The sequence below is a fragment of the Helicoverpa zea genome, chromosome 25 (assembly GCF_022581195.2).
Source record: "Helicoverpa zea isolate HzStark_Cry1AcR chromosome 25, ilHelZeax1.1, whole genome shotgun sequence".
Taxonomy (NCBI): domain Eukaryota; kingdom Metazoa; phylum Arthropoda; class Insecta; order Lepidoptera; family Noctuidae; genus Helicoverpa; species Helicoverpa zea.
The window spans coordinates 1379758-1402235 of NC_061476.1; the positions used below are offsets into that span (position 1 = coordinate 1379758).

Below are 22478 nucleotides of genomic sequence, written 5' to 3' on the forward strand. Positions count from 1 at the left end.
TACTATCACGCCCCCACTCCTTTAGGACCTGGCATTAGCTGTAAATAATTAAATTCGTATTCATTCGTATATTTTTTTTAAGTCTCTATGGCACGAATAAATGGAATATCAAAACTGTTCTTTACACTCTAAAAGTCCATCATTATTCAAAATTCGTACCAAAAGGACCAAGAAAATCGCACCATATTGTCCCATCCTTCCCAAACAATATTAACCAGCCCCCCACCTTTGTACCATCACGCCTCCACTCCTTTGGGACCTGGCATTAGCTGAAGATAATTAAATTCGTCCGACAATATAACAGGAGTATTATGACAATTAGATTTTAAGTCAGAACCGGGGGTCTGCCCTTTCGCTGGCGATTTTTGATTGAGTTTTTATGGGTTTGAGTTATGGTCTTATTTTTTGGTAATGGGAAAGGGGTAACGGAAAAAAAACAATCAGTTTTTTGCAATGATGTTGTTATTAGCTATGGTATAAAAATCATTAATATAAATAGCTAGACATATTATGTAATACCCATTTCTAGACGTTGCCACAAATCAATTGTTTTCAAGTGAATAAGATATTATGATCACCCTTGTACTCCATTTTTATCCGCATGAACGCCATTTAAGATCCTTTTTTATTTCTTATATGGTAATTGCCACATGATTTACCGATTAATTCTGCCTGTCTATAACCATCCTCAATACATTAAATTGCTCTATTAAACACTGATTTTTTTTTTACATTGGACGAGTATATTTCCTCAAATTCCAAAGAAATTAACGGTATTTATTTTTCCCAGTATTTTATGTCAAGGATTTCTTGCAAAGTAATGTCTGATTCCATAATTTAACATTAGTACAGTCAACCCCAAATAAATAAACCCACTTTTCCCAGGTACTACGAAACGGGCAGTTTCAAAGCGGGTGTGATCGGCGGATCCAAGCCGAAGGTAGCCACGCCGCCGGTAGTCGACGCGATCGCCGCATACAAGAGAGAAAACCCGACGATGTTCGCCTGGGAGATCAGGGATAGACTCCTGAGTGAGGGGATCTGCAGCCAGGATAATGTGCCTTCCGTGTCCAGTATTAATAGGTGAGTTTTTTGTGGGTGTAAGAGCGTTGGTAAAGACAGGTAGTTCGCCGAGAAGGTTGATTTTAGCAATATTCAATTAAGAAAGCTGTAAGTTCCTTTCTTGTTAAACACATAAGTGTCTTATTATAACAAAATATGTTTAAAATTGATATAAGAAGAACATTTTACTGGACAAGAAATACGTGTATAGACACCAGTGCGTATTTGATAAATAATTTTTGGAGAAAAGTAATTTAAAGGTCATAAATATGAAAATCGTTTCTTTTCTTCTAATAGACCCACAATTAGTTATTGTTGTTTAAGTAAGATTGTTGTATCTACAAGAATAATTATTGTTTTTATCCGAAAAGACGCTATATGTATTATATTGCATATGATTCACGTAAAACTTAGTTTATTTAGTAAGAAGTACAATACAAAAGAGATAAACGAAACCAGCATATAACCAAACATACTGAAACTCCTTTAACCACAAAAACAATAGTTTCCATACATCTACTTACAACAAATGTAGCAAGAATAACAATGATCTTAAAATGTTCTTCTACTGAGAAACGATCCCTTTCTTAGAAGTTTTTTCGGAAAAACTACTCGTGCACATTGTAATTTGAACTTTAAGTGTTACGAGTTAAGGTGAAGTTTGGGTCGTGAACTTAAGTCGAGGAGAAAATAGTACGTTGGGCCATGAAGTTGTAGTTTTTTCTGGTTGTAATTTTTTTTGTTCGACTGTACCTACCCACGTTTTTAAATGCGAAATTGAGCTTGTTTTTCACGCTTAGGTGATAAAATGGCTGAGCCAAATGACATGAAATTTGGTATGGAGATAGAGGTACCCCGGAGACGGTACCTGTAGATGTTTATACGGTTGCGGGAAGTATTCTTTTTTTTGGAATTCGGGTGAAACGTTCGGGTCGGGTTTTAGTAAATGCTGTGCACTATAAACTTTAATAAACGGTATTGCCTGTTTTATTATGCACGTAAACTTTAAAATATAAAAACAACAAAGTAATATTTTCAGCTCTTAAGTTGAAATAACAGAATTTCCAACTAAAGCAGTCACAAAAAGTTTCGCCCAACGTGGGGCTCGAACCCACGACCCTGAGATTAAGAGTCTCATGCTCTACCGACTGAGCTAGCCGGGCTGTGCCGATATTACCCAATATAATATTCAGATTACATTATTATTTGTATAAAATATTTACAAAAAAAACTCGCTACAACGTCTGGATGTTTGAACAAGATAAAAATAGGGTTCAAGGTTGTTCTGTTGGCAGCTAACATGTTCACTATACTTAAAAGATAATTGAAATAATATAATTCGATCATTTAACAGAAAACAAAATTTCTAGTTTCAAGTTTAGGTGCCTATTTACAAATTGTGAAGGTAGTCTATTTTTAGGGTTCCGTCCGTGAGTACGAAAAAGGGAAAAACTGTCTGTCTGTCTGTGACCAAGCATATGTATATCATGAACCGCTATTTCGTTTTGATTAATCAATTACTACCTAGTTATTTTTTCTAAGAATCTAATTGGCACATACAAATAAAAGCTTCCGACAAAATGGAAACCACCTTTTTTGAACCCGGCTAAAACATATATCTTGAAAATCCCACTCGCAGTTTTCATAGCCCCTTAAGGGGTTGCGTGATCACAACCGGAAACGACTGTAACGGGGGTGCAAAGATGGCGCTACCGGAAGTAGAGACACGTGCTCCGTTCACCGGATGTCCTCCACCATTGAATTATTATTCACATATAATAATGTAGAGATGCGTAGAGTTCCCAGAGAGTTGTGACTCTATATAATTTTGGTAGAGTTTTTCTTATGATAGGTTATTGAGGCTGTTTCCTGGTACAAGGGTTCTCGATTAGTGTTATTGGATTTATTTGGGTTATAATCATAGAAATGTTGATTTGAATTTGATTGTGAAATTAATTTCTTGCTTAATGTGAAGACATTCTTGCTGAATAGTTACCAGTGGTTTGAATCTAAACTTCATCAAAAACTGGCGACTGAAAAAAAAATACTAACAATATAATATTACAAAGCCACATTGAAGGTATTTATGTGGCTCGTTTATTTAGACTGCTGTAACATATGAAGGTGGTTTTATGTATCAAAACTACCACTTAAAACAAAGCAGTCTCAATTCCATTCACAACAACCAATAAATTACTCAACATTAACACAACAAACCATAACACTATTACCACACTTCTAAGTATTAATTTCCCCCAATCAACAGATAAACAAATAAAGATAAGCGACCCTAAATTAATAAACGGTAGCATTATGATTACACTGACAAGCTAATATACGGGAATTGATAAAACTCCCCATAATCGGGGAGTATTATCTTATCTGGCAACACGCAATTAGCCGTGGATTTAAGCTGGCAACACTTGAAGTCAAGTGCGTGTGGGATATATTTTTTAATATTTATGTCCTGTTTGTTTGATGGTATTAGAATGTTGGTTGAATAACAAAGATTAATCATTTAATTATTTGTTTTAATTTGATAAACGACGCGTCGGCTCTCATCTGAGTTTCCAAAGAATATTATTTATGCTCCAAAAATCTGTACTAGCATTATAAAACTAAGGATTTTCTTTGTTCACTTGAACTTACTAACAAACTTTTGAGCCCTTACCTGGTTTGCCCGAATAACTGGGTTAAGGAGGTCAAATAGTCAGTCGCACCTTGTAAAACACTGGTACTCAGCTGCAGCCGGTTATACTGGTAGCCCATCCCAACATAGTTGGAAAAAGGCTAAGCAGAGGATGATTCTTGTTTGCAATTTTAAGAATCCAAAAGCTACGAAGGATCTTCAAATTCTTGAACAAATCAAAAGACTAGGCAGATGATATACAATAAACTTTAACATCGATATCACTTACAAGTAATTTGTTCCTAATCTTGACTAACCCTTCACGCGCTGGTCTATCAAAATGCACTCTAAGTACATTCTCAGCGGGGTGAAATCAGTCCATTATTGGACAATAATCGAGGGTTATTGATATACTGCTGAGGGGTTAAATCGCATTATTTCGGATAGCTATGGACGATTTTGTAGTTGCTGAATTGATTCGTTTTTATGGGAATTTTATTCGGAGATATTATATTTTTGACTTGGGAAAAAAATATTTGTATCGATTTAAGGGACAAAAGGTTCTCAATTCGCGAACAATAGCGTGGCTTTTAGTAAGTCTGAACCCAATGATACATTATGTAAAGAAAAACCATGAGCGGTTTCACCCGCGTCCGGAGGAAACTACTCCCCTTTACCGGATAAAAGTAACCTTCAATATAATTCTGTTATAAGCTGCAATAACTGCTAACTTGCATCAAAATAGGTCCAATTTGCATGACAGAAGAAGGGATATCCATACACACAAACTTTCGCGTTTATAATACTATTAGGTAGAAAAAAGAATAACGTTCATCGACCAAAACAAAATCAAATTAACAACCAAAAATACAGACACAATCAAAAGTGAGAAATACCAAAATACCAAAACACAGGACTCCATTTTAAAGCCATACTTCTGCAATACGAGGCCTATTCGCACCCCCGCCACGCGCCCGACACGAGGCCGACACGAGACCGACACGAGGTCGGCGCGTGATACTAATGTTACAGAGACGGAACTCGGAATAGACCGCATGCGAGTCAATGGGGTCTATTCGTGTGGAAGTGAGTTTTTGGGAAAAATGTTTAGAGTTTAGAGGTCATTTGGGGGGTGATGATTTTTGATTATTGGTTGTTATTTTGTTTCATTAGATATGTGCAATTTTTGATAATCATGTAGTGAAACAAATATATGCAGGCAGACAAATATTGTGTACGGAGATAAAATTTCTGTTTTATCGGCGATTTGTACTTAAAATTCTTGAAAATGGTCCGTTTTTTCATCGTGTATTTGATATAATGAAAATATCTAATGTTTTATGTTTTAATACCTGCCTGAATACCTACTATCGTCGATCAAAAGTTAAGCAAATTCGGCTTTTCCGTAAAAACTGTGTCGCATACAATATTGCAAAGCCATCCAAAGGTCATTACCCTATCTATCGCGATGTGTATCGATTGTACTAACTACAGCAAAAGGTCGATGATCGATGTTAGAAACATCGTAAACATCCTGTACAGAGTTCAATACACTAAAACAGACAATAATTAATTCTATTAGTGCGTTTGATTCCAAGAAAAAATCATTATTAAGGAATTTCCTGATTTTTCCAAGTATCTAAATGCATATCTGTGTAATTGATTATTTATATATTTTGTACGTATTCGAAAGATTTGACTGAAGAAATATAAACTTCAGTTTCCTATCTTTTACTTATAAACATGTTGCGGTCTGCTTCCAGTCTAACAGATATCAGTATGGACCTTAATAGCAACTGACTGACCTTCTGGGTGGAGCCAGTTACCTGAGTAGCACTAAGTCTTTGGAAAGATTGGTTGTCAGAAACAGTAAATCTGCTACTGCCAAAGATCTTTGTAGAATGACAGCCGAGAATCACAACTTAACATACTTTTCGAAACATGAAGGAACTTGGTTATTACTCGCACCATAAGTGGACTTCACTTTGATCCATATACCAATGCTATATATTGCTAAGCCACGAGATGTATCTATGTAATATAATAAATTGTACGAGAAGTCTGACAAAATAATAGCACAACAAATCAATGCTCAAGAAAAAAAACAATAAATAAAAACCCCATAACAATCATTCTACATTTTAAAAACTCAGCAAAATTGAACCGCCCTTTAAAATAAAAACATAAAAATGCACGAAAAAAGCTTACCGGGCAACACTAAGACATTTTAATCGAGGGACGGGCGGGTAATTGAAGCCATAACTCTGGCAACCCCAGTTTGACATTTAGATTTTTTTGCCGCGCAAACTGAGTTTGTTGGAAATAATAATATAATTTGAGGGGGTGTCAACGCGTGAATTAAAGCTGTTTCTATTTAGATTATTTTGGGTGTGAAATTAGATAAGACTTGTTTGTGGATACTTGTGAAATTGATTTGCTTATGATTAGTTTTAATATGTTTGTTGATACCTATGTGGAGTATTTTATGCTGGTTAAGTGGTAATTGAGGTCAGATTGAGTCTTGAGTTGATAGCCTAAATTAAACTGTGTCGCCTTTGAAAGGAGTTTTTTCTAAATTACAGGACCATAATTGGTTTTCATAGGTAATACAGTAAACAGATAAATGAAATAAAAATTTAAATATTTGCACTTTTCAAAATAAAAATGCCTTAAGTATTTGCTTTAAGGTAGATGCTTAGGAAATAAAACCCATAAATAATACCTACATTTCCCAACAACCTAAATCCCATACAAATCCTAAAAAAACGGAAACCCATCCACTTAATTCTCTAAATCAACATTATGTAAAGTAAATTGTGGCAAAGAGGACAAATAAATCAAAAATATTTGCCAACGATTTATTCGTATGAAAAGAGGGTAATAAAATATTAAAGGGTAAAACATGGCTCGTACTGGTAACCCTAACGGAAACGGATATCATAACCTTGCTTTTTGCGGTCACAATTGTTGCGATTTTGTGAATTTTTCGCGAATATTTTCGCGGTTTTTGTTTATTTTTCGCTTATTGCCGTTTGGTTCCTTCCTGGGTTAGTGTTTTATGAGAGGCTTAGAATTTTTGGGTAATTTTAAATTGTTATTCCAACCCTTGTGTTCTTATACCCTGTGAGGAATGCCAAGCTTAACTCACTTGTATTATCTTTAATTATTTTTATTTGCACTATTTAAATTATAATAACATTCAAAAGAAAAATGAATACTACAACCAAAATCATTATTACATACCTAATATGTTCTTAAAAATAAGAAAACAAATCATCTCCGCAAAACGCCAGAATATTACAAAAAGAGCATCGATCACCAAAATCCCCTCAAACTGATGACTCTATTACAAGAAGCTGATAACACCTTTTTGATAACTTTTACTAAACAATTTTTGCATATGTCAACCCCGAGGAGGCTGGCAATAATTCACGAAAGCGCGCCATCCATCATGACGGAATGACCTGTCACGGGATCAAAATGGCGGATAGATAAAATGGCAGTCATTCTTGTTGGCTAATTTTAGCTTGGGTTTGATGAAATGTAATTAAATTGAGAATATGTTGTTATCATACTTAATCGTTTGTTTTTTGTGTAGGTAAGACTTTTTGTAAATGGAAGCAACTATTGTCACACAAAATAAGAACATAATTTATTGCAAATAGGTACTTATTATTGCAGGAATGTAGTTACAATCAAATGGTCTATTAGTGTCTAGCTGGTCACTAGCTGTCTAGCCACAGAAAAGATATTATTTTTTGGCCATGTTTCTCACCACAACCATTTTTATAATCCAAATTAAAAATTATACCACACCCCACTCAAAAAATCATGCGCTCATCTTCAATAATTAGAGCAAATGACATGAATAATCCATTACTGCGTCCCCTTCAAAACTTCGACTGCGACTGCGACTTTTTAGTCGCACTGAAATTATCCCGTGGCGTGCCGCAAGCCGCAATGAATTATGCGACACGCGACTCAACATCCTTTTGCAATATACGAAGCAGTCGCCGCGATTAGTCGCGCTTCCGACAGCCATTGTCGTAAAAAACGCAGTCGTTGGCAAATTGTTAGGTTATTATTGAAATTGTGTGTGGAGATGTGGTGTAGTAGTTGTTGGGATGAGTATTCAGAAGCTATCTATATGCGGTAGACTTGATATTTGTAGTTTCAGAATAAAGATTTTTTTCCGTCATCATTAGTGACGCGTGACACCACTTAGTGATGGAGAACTATCGATACTAAACGCTACTACTTTAAAAGTAGAATTCCGTTGATCGCGACTGTCGCAGCCGCGCGCGGCCTACGACTGTCGTCGGCCGCGCGCGACAATAGTCAACCTATGAAAATGTATGGCACCGCTGCCGAGGTCCGCGACAGTCGCGCGCGGCCGACGAATTTCGTAAGCCTGCGGCTGCGACAGTCGCGGTCCACGGAATTCTACCTTTATGTTGTCACTGAGAAGACAAAAACGATATACGATATAACTATGAATTATAAAAATACGAAGAAAAAAAAACAAATATATGCATTTTTTTTAGATTATAGGCAGACAATAAGTATAGACAGAAAATAGGATCATCATGCTTACCTATGTCCACCATACCACATTGAAAAACAACCAAATAAAACAATTCTTCGAAATGGTTTTGCCAAAAAAATTGCAAGGATGATCAGTACCTATTGCTATGCATGCCTCAAAGGCAGTTTTATTTTTGTAACAAAAACCTCTTCATACAAATAACTTATGTACTTCTTGTCAATAGGATCGTCCGCAACAAAGCGGCAGAGAAAGCGAAGCAGGCGCACAACCAGCAGCAGCAGCAGCAAGAACAGGAGATCAGCTCGGCGCAGGGCAGCGTTGTATCTGTAAGTAGTGTTCAAAGATTTTGTGGGGAAAGATGCAGAACATGCATCATGCATCATGCATCATGCTCAGCATGGACTGTACGAATATCGTTCTACTGTCTGGATTCTCTGAATGCTGGATAAAACCCACATTAGGAGTAACCACACACTTTCATAGATTTAAAGTGGGACTATTATTACCTATGTCAGTAAATAGCTGTTTTTAGAACTTATTTGCACACTTACTTTTTTCAGGACAAAAAGTAAGATAGATAACTAGAACTGGATAAAAAAATTGGTTATGTATTTTCTCTAAACTACAGATAATTCAGTAGACAAGTGTAAAGAGTTTCATTTTAATCGGTTCTGCATTTTTGTACTTTTGTACGGACGGACGGACTCACAGTGTTATTAAACCTACTAAAAACCATCTATTTTAATAAGTGAAGAACTGAACTCGATCATAATAAAACAATTTCTATTTCGTCTTGAAGTAGAAATATGTGAGCTCCCATTTAATTATGTAAATTCCTAAAATCACATATAATGACAGACATCTTTCCCCTCAGGTGATAACCCACGCAGGCAACGCGCCTGGCACGACAGCAGTCCTGTCTCCCACCACAGACCAGCACGTTACGAACACCGGCAGCTACAGCATCAACGGCATCCTGGGTATTGAGCAGGTGGAAGGCTTGCATAATGGCAACGCGACGGGCTTGAAGAGGAAGAGGCATGAAGACCAGGGTAAGTTAAGAAAAGATGGAGGAATTTACTTTTTTGTTTCGAAGTGAATTCGATGCAGTTTAAGCTTCTCTCTTCTTCTCATACTTTAGTCGACATAATTTAGTTGTTTCCGAAATCACTCAAATCCACTCAAATAAAATGAATCTTTTGGTGTCTGGATTTGAGTAGAACACTTCTAGTACGCTGGTAGTACACTCATAGTCTTTAATTTGAGAGTCGCGTCTTTAGATCGTTTTTTCATAAACCTATAAATCTTCGATTTCGGATTCTAAGTAGACTAGCAACGCTTTTGAAATGCATAAAACCTTAATACACTCCTGGAAATTAGATATTGTCACCATAGGTGAAAAGTATCGATAGACAGCCTCATCCTCTCGATGCCAAATTAAGTGGATAACTCCTAAAGCTCATTTCAAACCTCATGCAATCCCCTTAAATTTCACACTCTTATAAATTACGTCTTCTAAGTATTCCCCATAAGTTCAGGAGTAGAATTTAATAGAACTTATAATAATAAGGTCACAATTTGTGCAGTAAACTTAATAGCTCAGTAAATCTCGGTGGTCGCGCTCCGTGCACGCCACTACGGCTGAAAGGAAGCTAGTGATGTGGAGTTGGAGAAAAAGTATCGATATTTTTTTATCGATGTTGATGAGGACGATAATTTTTTTAGTGGTGTTGTTACTGTAAGTGCAGTAAAAAGTAATAAGACGTATGTCATTTATATAAAATAAACAGGAAGATATAAAAATAATGTATCTGGGAATTTAGGTAAAGCAGCAGCAGTTGTTTAGATTCAAGAAACAAAATCACAACAATATATCATAATATTAAGCATGTTATTTAAGCTGATATTAGGTATAATATGGATGACCGACAAACCGTTAAATTGGATTCAGTAATTGTGCCTTTATAATTCGATTCAAAGGAAATTGATGTAAAATACATCAATTATTGAAACAAGTTCATTTCTCAATCATATTTCTTTATATTAATGATTTACTGCCGACTAGATTTTTATCTTTATGAATGTAGTTTCATCATCACTAATTAATCTGCCAAATATTATATAAGTAACTTCTTAAGTATTTATTGCAACAATCTTCAACATTTGCTTCTTTATATTTATAGAGTTATTACAAGATTTTACTAAAAATAATATTATAAAGAGCTATTTACACTGAAACTAAAGAGCCTAAAAAACTCCTCATCGCTGTCAAATGTATTTTTTTTTGCAAAAATCCTTAAAACATCGATAAAAAATCTATCGATAACTCGCCATCCCTAGCAACTTTGGGGGGCATAAAACGGGTCCCGCCGGGGGAGTCCGCGAGTATTTCACTGCCTACACTCTACTAACATCACTTACAACTTTACCCTACGTACTTCGGAGCCAGCAGTTTTGATAAAGGGGTTCAAAGTTCAGATTAATTTTAAAGACTGAACTTTGTTTCAGACTCTATCTTTTTGGATTTTAATCGACTTTATATTTAGAGGAATTATTTTAAGCTTCCGTTTTATAGAAAATCGAAAATTTTCATGGTTATCATTAATGGATGTGATGAGGTCATATAGGCAATCACTGTGTGTATAAAATTAAATTATAAATTTAAAAAAACCCCCGAACCAAAAAAAGTACGCAATAATTATGACAAAAGGTTAAACACGCCAAACCCTATAAAAAGCAAAAAATAACTTTTAACACTACGTAAACTAAATTTTGTCGTGTCGGGGGACCGCTCTAATTCATTACTTTAGATACGTGTTTTTTTTTTTAAACGAATGTTGTAATTAGGTAGGTATCATTTGATTTATGTAAGTATTTATGAAGGTAAAAAGCGGTCCCCCGACACGTCAAAATTTAGTTTACGTAGTGTTAAAAGTTATTTTTTGCTTTTTATAGGGTTTGGCGTGTTTAACCTTTTGTCATAATTATTGCGTACTTTTTTTGGGTCGGGGGTTTTTTTAAATTTATAATTTAATTTTATTTCATGCTTTTTAAAGGAGATCCTTAATTTTTCCTTCTTTCATTTAATTTATTTTATCTTAAGATGGGTCGCTATATGCGATCTCGGCCAAAGGAACCTGCTTAACAATCCTCATGACAAATTGGCTCTGGGAGAATTGCACAGATTGAGAAACAATAAAGATTAACCTTTGGACATTCTAGATTTTCAGCAAAAATATAAATCGGGTTATCCGTTTCATTCCGGCATTTCAGGGTTTCATCCGCCACATCCCATTTCCAGCATCAGGTTCTCGTCAATCAGAAACATGAAGAGAACTCGTCAAGACAAATTCAACGAGCCCAAACTCGATGGGTTTACTAAAACGCAGTTCAGGGTTACGTCTCCTACCTTCGTGCCCTAACAGCAGACCAGCTCAGTGGTTCCAAAAGACATTAGTGTTTCAAATTTCAGATCCCACATATACTTGCAAGTAAACTGAGCGTGTAACATTCCTATCACATCTAGCAAACGAGCTGATGACCTTGAAGACCTGAACCGATTTCCACCAAACATAGCTAAGAACACTCCCGACTGACATACCTTTTAAACAAAAAAAACCGCATTACAATCGGATCATCCGTTTGGGAGCTACCATGCCACATACACACACACACACACACACACACAGACACGTCAAACTTATAACACCCCGTCGTTTTTGCGTCGGGGGTTAAAAACACTAGTACTCCGCAGGATCAGCCAAGAAACTAGGCAGATGATTTTGGTTAACGATAAAACATGAGTGATTGCAACTACAAACGGTGTAGTCTGAAATCTGTTAAAAGCCACACGGATGTCATGGATGGATTGCCTTCGAAGATGACTATTTGATACTTTTGCAAGCTTCTTACAGCTTGCATCTGAAAGATGCTGTAAGAAATAAAAGGGAAATAAATGATTCTCATTTTATTATTTGTTACAGACGAGAACCGGGACTTCAACAGCCATTCGGAAGACGACGTGAAAAGACAAAGAAGTCACTACAATGGCGATCAAATATACTCTAACGTAAGTATATACAAAGTTATTTCCTACTTACTGCAGATTTCTATAACATATCTATCGTTGTTTTACGATTATATCTAGAACTTTTGCGTTAGACGACCAGGAGCGCGATTGTACTAATTTTCCATTTTGAGATCCAATGACGACTCAATTACGATTGAAGCTTATGTGGCATTCCGCTATTTTTTCTTTGAAATAAACGTTTTTATCCGTTTCTGCGATTCAATAATGAATCATTTTGTCTGCAAATGATTTACGATTGTAATATGGTTGTAGAGCAAACTACCGTATAGACCAAAATAGCAGACCAATCGCAAACCAATCGAATGTCTATTCAATTTTGACATTATTAAATTAGCAGAATCGCGCCCCAGTTGGCTTGGTATAGTGAATCTACCTGCCATGTGGTCGCGGGTGCGATGCCCGCAGAAGTCAAACGTTTGTATTTTGGGTGTTCCTGTGTATATACATATAAATTACAAAAGAAAAAAAAGTATATAATTACGTTTGTATAGGTTGAATACCCAAAATACAAACTCTGATTAGTTTGAGACTAAATAGATGACGTTGTAAGAACACAAACGTACCCAACAGTCTGGGGTCAACGACTCGACATTCATTTACAAACTCCCTTCTACTTTTAGTAAACCCAGAATCCGATTCCAAGATTTACCTCCACCATTAACCATTAAAACCAAATAACCACGAAGACAACCACAGCTTAACACAAATTAACAGCCGACTAACATCACATTAAACCAACCTCGTACCATTGGCACGGATTGGCGCGTAAATTCAGCGGCCATCTTGCAGTGACGAATGGCGGCGGTCGGACGCTAATGACGTCACATCCGCCCGCCATTACGTGCGTGTGCAATTAAATCGTGCGTGATTTTTTGGTGGTGTATCGGTATTTTGCTGGTTGTAATGTCGGATTGTTCGTTTTGCAATGTTTTGATGTTATCTTTTTGATGATACAATTTTAACTTTTTGTGAATCTGTCGGTAAGCACAAATATGCGAAAGCAATAACATGCCAAGAAGGGAAAATTATAAGTCATTTTCTTTTAGATCACCATAATGAAACTGATCAACTCCTAATAGACTGTAAATAGTCGGCTGAAGTTCGATTTGTATAGAACCAAGTGACGACAAAAAATATTGGTTGGATTCACTGAAATGTCGGCCGACTATTTAGTTTGTAGTCAGTGGCAGCGATGGTGATGTCAATAAGCCTGATGAAAAACAGTCTAAACATCATTATTTATACCTAAATCAGTACGAATAAATGCGAAAAATTATGAATGATTACACACTCCTATTCACTTTAGGTTATGTACATTATAGCCTGAAATGAAAAATCTGGATTACTCATTAGTACCCCCTTTCCAGCTCTGGTCATCATCAAAATGGAGTCTGAAAGACGAATACAAACTTCTATCGGAGCTCGGCGGTGCTGCGGGAGGTGCCACTGGTTACTACGGAGAACTCTTCGACACTCCCTACGAACATGCAGCTCACCCGCATTATACGCCGCATTCAGGTAAGTGGTAGTGGACTGTATGTGAAGAGTAAAGTACAAAGAACCGTCCTATTTGTACAACAAACTCAACTGGATTGCTAGTAAGAGAGAACGTCCGGTAAGACAATGCTCACAGCAACTCTCCACGGAACCGCACAGTACTGCGGCCTTCAGAGGCAGTTTTAGGTACGCTGCTACTAAATGCTGGAACAATATTCCCCCGCCAATAATATCAAAACTCTTGGTGGTAGAACACACCTACGAAAGTTCCTTATTGATTCACAAAAACAACCTGTTATGACGATCTCAAACACGTCCATAATATAGCGATAGTAGGTACCAGCCCTGATGGTGTTTCATCGCCATATTCCGGTTTACCCGCAACATGGGAATCTTCAAAATGTAAATATGAATTCTTCAAAAAAAATCAATCGTTATGGAATAGTCAAGTAAGAAAATGGTTTCTCAAAAGCTTAGGTAGAAACTTAACTTTGTAGATCACGCAAGAATATGCAATATCAACCGCTCTGCAATTTGCAAAAAAATAAAAAGTCTTAAGTATACATAACTGTTTTGCTCTCAAAATACTTAAGAGACTACATTGCTGCCGATGTTATGATGGTACAGATAGGTAGACAGTCAAATCACACTTATAACGCCCCTCTTTATACTTGACTGGTTAATACATAATCCGAATCATAATACACCTACTATATAATCAATTTCAAAACACAATAATTTCATCATTTTATTCTTTGTGACCATAAAAATACTAACCCATGATTTGCAATACAATTCCCATGTGATGATGAGCTTACAAGTTAATATAACTTACAAATCAATACCATGATAACTATGGTCTGACCACATAAACGTCTGCGGTCAGACGGTGGCGATGGGAACCGGTCGTTTCATTCATTCATACGTTCAGTTCATTCATGAAGTTGTTGTGTTTGTCTTGGTTATGAGACAGGCGATATTGGTCTTTTTAGCCGACTGCAGAAAAAAGAGTAAAGTTATCGAGTTTTTTTTTGTTTTCTGAGAAAGCATGAAAGTAGTGGTTAAGTTGCCTGCAGTACCTTATGTTTCAAAATTATTGCCTAATCTGAGAAATATCTTCGCAAAAGAGGATTTTTTGTTTGTACCCTTAAAGCTCCGAAACTGCTGAATCGATTTAAAAAATGATTTCACTGTAGGGAAGCTAGACTACTCCTGAATGATACAAGCCATATTTTATCTAGCTTCGGGAAAAAGTTCGCCCATGAAGCAGATGAAACGGCGAGAAATATCTAGGTTTGATATAAAACAGTATATTTTATCTAGCTACAGGAAAAAAAAGCTTTTCTGGGACGCGGGTGACACCGCGAAAAACAGCTATCTTTAAATAAATCACTTTAATTCCCTATAAAATAAACTCTTAAAGAGAAATACTTTCTCCCACAAACAACTAAACTAACCACATCCTCCTGTGTGAATAGCTTGGCTAGATCCCTCTCAGTAACATAAGCTGCGTCTGCGCATATCATGACGTATGTAACACGATGCGCGGGAGTCTATTGTAGGTGTATGCCCGATTTCCTTTGATAAAAGCTCTGCGGTTTTGTATTGTTATTTAGTGGGTTTAGAAGTTTGCTTTTTATTTTAATTTAAAAGAGGATTAATGATTAGAAAGGAAAGGATTAGATGCAGATCTGCGTTCCTGAAAATGAGTAAAGAGGCGAACTTTGGAGGTCTTAGTCCAGTAGTGTCTTTTGGCAGATACGACGAGTTTTTCATTCTTGTAGCAATAACAAATGTTGGCAATCGTTTTGGGTAGTCAAAAACCAGAAAGTTTGACATCAAATCTCACCAAAGGGCATTGTATCAGGTATGTAGTAGTTACGTCGCTCCATGTAAAACACTGGTACACTCCGCTGGTGGTAAACTATGTTGGGGTCAGCTTCCAGTCTAGGAAGCTGACCCCAAAATAGTTTAGGAAAAGAGTAGGCGGAGAGTAATAACGAAAGTGAAAAGGCTAGGTAGACAATGTGCCAAATAAAAAAATAAATAACAAGGTAATGAAAAATAAGTCAAAATCCGCTACTGCGAAAGCACGGTTAAAAAGAAACCAAGTTCAAAAAACAATAACTTTTTGTACAAAACTACTCAATTACCAACAGTTAGAAACAATCAAGTTGACAAAACTAACGGGTTTACTTACACCACTTTCGTTGACACCATCATTTTCCATAGATCCATGGTCTATCATTACACCATTACCTGTCACGCCCTGAAAATTACTTGCGGTGGCAACCCTGCATGCCTCTGACATGGAATTTTTGTGGGCAAAGTCTAGGTTAATGGGGTTAAACTATGGTGTCATTGTTGGTCTTTTGGAACCGTGTTTATAGGTCCAAAGTCTTAGTATCCGGGGCTACAAGATTGTCAATCGGTCCTTAAAACTACAGAACCGATTCCAAAAATTCTTTCACTCTTAGAAAGCTACACTGTTCCTGAATAATATAGGCTCTATTTTGTCCGAGTACGGGTAGAAGTACGGGTAGAAGTTAAACGAGACGTCTAGACCATTATAAAGTTGAAGAATTTGTTTACTTGAAAACATTTTAAGACACAAATGTAACACCGGCCTTTATTTCCCAGTCACCATCATCATCATCATCCTCCTGCCTTTATCCCAATTTTATTAAGGGTCGGCGTTGCATGTTTTCTTTTTCCATATCCTTTGGTGTGCCTTCGATTCCCGGCCAAAACGTGTCGTATTTTAAATCGAACTTGAAATACCGTTGGTTGCAATACGAATAGTATTCAACTGAATTCTGAAAAAAGGCTGACTGCCAGTGATTTACGTTGGGATCGGCAATTTATGTGTGGTCCAATATATTGAGGTTTTGAAGGGATTTTAGTTGATTTACTTTTATGGGAGATATTTTGTGTTCTTAGTTCCTGTCTAGGTAATAGGCTATGTATGACACGTTTTTAAGAACTTGTACCTCTCTAAAGTTGGGCAGACTCTGTACGTTTTTTCCTTCGTTGGTTTCTTAAGAAAATTTTCATAAGCAGATCTGAAAACCTACGGTTACCTGGCTTTCGTAATAATGAGAAAATTCAAGCTAATGTGCGCTATGTATTCTATATGTAGATGAGTTATCTATCAGCGAAAGATTTTTCCAAATGCGCCCATTAGTTCTTAAGATTTGATCTTACAAACAATACTATAAACAAAATCTTCAGCGTTATAAAAGTGTGGACATAGATTTGTGTGTAAATCCAATGAATAAATCAATTGTAAAATTATCACTATATACAATCTCACTAAGCGTGCCAGCTAGGTTTGTTGTTATAATTAAAGCGGATTATTGTCAAGCTCTAATTAACTAAATAATATGCGTTTTTCTACCCGTAATTAAATAGTAATTGCTCACGTCACAATAATGTTGCATTCATTTGCATGACTAAACTATAAAGACAGGTTTTGATGAAATTAATGTTCAAACTACTGAAATGAATGTAAATCATAGTTGATTTGTTTATGATTGACTATTTTAATAAAATGCTAGGTGTTTCCTGAAGTGGCATGCAAAACTACTTTCTGAAACCAGATAAATAGTCAGTAAAAATCGGGGATAGTGTAGTTTCCTACCAGTGTCAGAGTTTTTAATTCTGCTCAGTAATTTAGGAGCCTTAAACTTTGACGTAGGAAGAAGCAATAAAAAAATCGTCTTCACAATATTCTAGTCTAGAGTTTAGTAGAGTTTAGAGTTTAGTTTAGTCATTGTAAAAGGTGGTGAAGTTATACATACATTGGAAGTTTTTTTCCTGCGGTAAATAAAATAATACTATGAACATCATATGAAATGTTATATGACGCAACTATTACATATTCTTTATCAAAGTGTTCGTGTTCTAAAACTTGAAGAATTTGACTATAACCAAATTCAGAATGACCAGCAACTGTTCTAATACCCGTGTATAATCTAATAACATGTAGTTTCCTCTTTGGCAGCGCACAGTCGCCTGCCTACGTTAGGGCAAACATCTCTACAACCACTCTGTAAGCTCACTCATACAATATTCTAGTTACGGATCATAGTACCACGGGATATGCGATTTTGTGGAGAACCAATTTACAAGGAAACCTGACTAATTTTGATCAATCCTTAGAATAAACAAGGGTCATGGATTCCTTTATGACGATAGAACAAGGTGACTCCTCAGGCAAAAGAGGTATCATGGATTCCTCTATAGATGACAGAAACTCTGCCAAACAATATTAAGGTATAGAGCATGGTATAACCATCATTGTAATGTTCAATTAAACCAAATTATAAAATGAGCTTATCTTCTCCATGATACAACTTTTTGGAACCGTACAAGTAGTGTAATGTTGCATAAATAAGAGCCGGCAAAGGCCTATTTGAAATAAAAACATTTGAGTTTGAGTTTGACTTGGAAATGGCGGCTTTTTATCAGATTATGCTAAAGAATAATTCTGATTAACTTTTGAACAACGTCACATTCAAAACTAATGATTATAATGATCGTCAAAGCACTCAAGCTCCACATTGTCGCATATCACATGGTACTACGATCGCACCATAATCATAAACCAGCAATATACTAAAAAGCACATCTTGTTACAGCAACAAATGACTCGACGGGTTCCAACGGAGGAGCGGGAGGAGAGCCCCCCTCGGCGGCTGCGAGTCCTGACGCAGCAGCACTGGTTGTCCTCCAACCTCCGGCGCCACCGTACCCTCCGTATGCTCATTATGATGGTAAGTTAGTCTTTGTTATATTAGAAACTAAGGAAGAGAGAATTTTATGTTTGGGTGAGAATACACACTACAGAAAACCTAAAAGTAATAAAGAGCGTCAAAATTGATCATCGTCGTATCATCATTGTTCAGATAGAATTGGTATATTTGTAATACTGATGTGAAACAGTGTATTAACAGTCTGATGAAGGTCTGTGTAACGGAATATGTAATGGAGTGTATTAAAAATCTGGAATCTGAATCTGGAATATTGAAGTAGTTATACAAGTAGGTATATAAAGGGACTGATAAAACAAGGAGTACTACTAGTGAGTAGCTACATTTTATCAGCCAAAATGTATATTTTAATGTGAAGTCTAGTATGACGGTATTTCTGTTAAAAAATCATTCGCTATAAAACAGTAAGGTCCATGATTAAATCGTGAGTCTTATTTTTAGTATGGCAAAAAGGGTATATCGTTAAATTATCACACGGAATATATGAAGGTCATACAACGTAGGTACTTAGGACATAAAACGACCATAAAAACTAAATTAGATACTAACTTTAACAAGCACCATATTCATAAAATTCGTATATAAAATATTCAAATTAAAGGATGTATAAAATACTGTGGAAGGTACATTACTTGAGAACTAAGTATTGCTTAAATAATTTAGAGGGTACCATATTTTTGTATTTAGACAAAAAAATAAAGCGTCGACCGTACTTTATTTTCAATGTTATTTATGAACAAAGATTCAGTAATTTACACGATAATATGCCAGCATCCTCTTACGTTTGAGAAAAGTACAAAAAAAGCGACAAACGAAATTTCGTCTCCCCCTCAATAAAGACCCACGCACAGCAATAAAACAATGAAAGCTAAAACAAAAGTAGCCGAACAGATAAACAGCAAGAATCACAGTTGAGAAAACAAAAGTGCAAAAAAGCTCAGGAAAAGCTTTCGACAAAGTCGAGTGAGCCACTCGGAGCCACTCCGTCGGAAATCTAATTTTCTCCTTGGACCCCGCAATCCTCTCAGTGTTATAACATCATAAAATTTCATACAGCGCCCACAATTTTAGCACTTATGCATATTAAAGAGAGATTCTAAAATGGAGTGCCGCAAGGAGCGGTGCGGGGGCCGCTCTTTACGCTTCTGGTCTTTAATCTGCCGCAATCTGCTTATCTTGGTGGAGGGTGGCAAGGGGGGGACGCAGACATCTTTAATAGCTCATTCGGGGCTCTATGCAAATAATTTTAGAGGGGTGGTTCGAAGGGGGATCATACGGGCTTTGTCTGGGCTAACGAACCGGGACAGAGTCTGCGGAACAGAAGTGCTGCTAGCTCAAACGGGTTTAGGCTCACGTTTATAAATATTAACCGAGGGTGGTGGGGGGTTGCAAGCGGTTACGCGTAAGTGTTCAGGGGGCGTGTTAGTGTTAAATTTGTTTGAGGCGTGCCGCTTCGGGAACATCCTATTAATGTTGAGTGCGGTACTGAGTGATCAAATTGGATGATGTTAATAAATAATGCTGTGGTTAAATTTAATCGTATCACTGATTTTGTGTATAGACAATATAAATATGAAATGAATTTATGCGAGCATTCGTAGTTACTCCGAGCACAAAGTATGTGGGGTCAGAAATTTTATCGTAAATGTACTTCAGTCTAATTATATGGGAGTCTGTATATTTTATAGGAGAGCTTTTATTCAATTTGCATCTTAAAACTTACGAAACTATTAGCGGTCTCTTTGTTTTGAGATTTCCTTTACCAAAAAGGTTATCTAATTAGCGAATTTGCGAGAACAATAGACTTCAAACCATAAATTATTATGAGTTACCTCCTTAACTTGAAGGAAGGAGGAAGCGACCGCTCGAAGGACGGGCTGAAGCAAAAACATTTTATCTCCTAAGCGTCTTTTTTTCTATTTAATTGTTTTGGATTGTGTATTTTATTTCGGAGGAAATCCCAGTGTTTTTTCGGTGACACATACATGATTATGTATTAATGTATTAGGTGCAAACGTTAGGATATTAGTATTTTTGGAAGGATTGTTGATTACATTTATTGGGGTACCAAACTGTTGCAATAAATTTAACTTGATAAAACGCCTATCAGGTATTAATACATTTTCTAAATGATCGCACAGAAACATTTTTAATTGCTGTCCCTACCTACCTGCTCTAGAGCTCCAAATACATAGTGAACATCATAACGTTCCACTGACTTTATCAACATAACATACACATATATTGGGGCTCTAACCTCCGACAGCTCCTCTCTGTTCTCGATGTCAGTGGACACCTATTTTATATACTTCTACATGTTTTTGTTGTCTACCAAACATAATTTTCTTACTATATTTAAACAATTATATTCCAGGTACGACAACATTAGCCAGTGAATACGCGTACGCGGCTCCCTACTCACAGTACTCGCCCTACGGAGGACCCTACTCGCATTCCGCCGCCACCGGCCTACTGTCCAAGTGGTAAGTTTATTACTACCTATATTTTTAATATATATAGGTAAAGCCTCTTTATTTAAGAGTAAGATCAAGAAATCAGCAAAAACCTAAAGCAATAGATTAAATAAATGAGAAAATCTGTATCGACGCATGAGTGAAAGCCTCGTTAGTTGGAGTCACATTGAAGATCTTTTGAGCAATAACAATATATTTATTTCCAAGGTTTTCACTCTGAGACGGCGTTATGGTTTATGATAAATTAAAATATTAAATTAACTCCCAATTACTTAATTCAACTTTTTCCTGAAAAGCAAACTCCAGAGGACCAATACCAATCAATAAAGCACAAAGGTGCTAAAACACTTCCCTGAGGTACGCCCTCTAAAAACTGACCGTTAAACCTCTCTAAGTGATAAACGGTTCAGATTTATATCCAACACATCGCCATTTGTTACTCAGAGGCTGCTAAACGACCAACGGTTTAAAACCTTTTAAATTCGACGAACTGTTAATATATGTGTGGCTTGTCGAAGGATTCTGTTAATTCGTTGGTATTTTAAATTGTTGTTTTTGTGGAAAAAACATGTAAAGCAAAAAGACAAACTGACGGGCTTCAGATGAACTGCCGATAAAAATGCTCAGAAGGCTCGGAATTGTGAAAGCTATGAATAGAAAACTATTAAGAGTATTTTAAAATATCATTACGAAACGGTTTATTTTATATTTTGAGCTATATAAACCCGGTAATGTATTGTAAACTGGTAAAAATTAAACTGTCTCAATTGCGATAACAAGTAATACGTAATATTTATTGTTAATAAGAATTATCTGTTCTAGTTAGGAATATTCTTAGTAAGAATCTATCAATATCACTATTATTAGATTTCTAACAAGACAACATACACCACAATAAATATAAAATCACCCGGATATTTCAATATCAACAAAAGTATTCAAAACACCAATAACCCTCAAATCCCTCAGAAATTCACTGACAATCCGACAATTGGAATACAAAGAATCACTCTCACAATACTGTTTTGATTCTACCATCAAATTAGATACAAAATCCCAATCCCATAGGTGCTACATCAAAGCTACTGTACCATACCAACTTATTTCAACATCAATAAACAACATTTCTACACAAATATCATCTTTATGACCTTCATCTTAAAGCTCATGATTCATTTTGCGATCAGCAATATCAACGTGGTTTTTCTCTATAGGGTCGGATGTGTTTCAAATTCTATATGGATTCGCATATTGTCGGCCTAAAGATGTGTTTTGTGTATCTTATGATGATAATGGGAAAAGGAATATGAATATTTTGGTTTTTGGTTTTTGGTTTTTGATTTACTTTAATCTTTTACCTTTTTTTTGTTGAAATTGAAGAGAAACAATAATTTAGAGCACAAATTAA

General features: G+C 36.2%; 1 protein-coding gene and 1 non-coding gene across 2 annotated transcripts in view; one reads left to right on the forward strand and one right to left on the reverse strand.

The window, feature by feature from the left end:
- The window catches only part of LOC124642798 (paired box protein Pax-5), a 61243-nt gene extending 40160 nt beyond the window's left edge, over nt 1-21083 (forward strand). The window contains exons 4-10 of the mRNA XM_047181453.1: nt 886-1083; nt 8461-8563; nt 9112-9289; nt 12221-12306; nt 13695-13845; nt 18465-18599; nt 20971-21083. Of these exons, the coding sequence (XP_047037409.1) occupies nt 886-1083; nt 8461-8563; nt 9112-9289; nt 12221-12306; nt 13695-13845; nt 18465-18599; nt 20971-21083 (964 nt within the window). The remainder of the gene's footprint in view (nt 1-885; nt 1084-8460; nt 8564-9111; nt 9290-12220; nt 12307-13694; nt 13846-18464; nt 18600-20970) is intronic.
- Nucleotides 2153-2225, reverse strand: Trnak-cuu. Its single transcript has one exon. It is a non-coding gene; the product is annotated as a tRNA-Lys (tRNA).
- Nucleotides 21084-22478: the final 1395 nt, after the last annotated feature.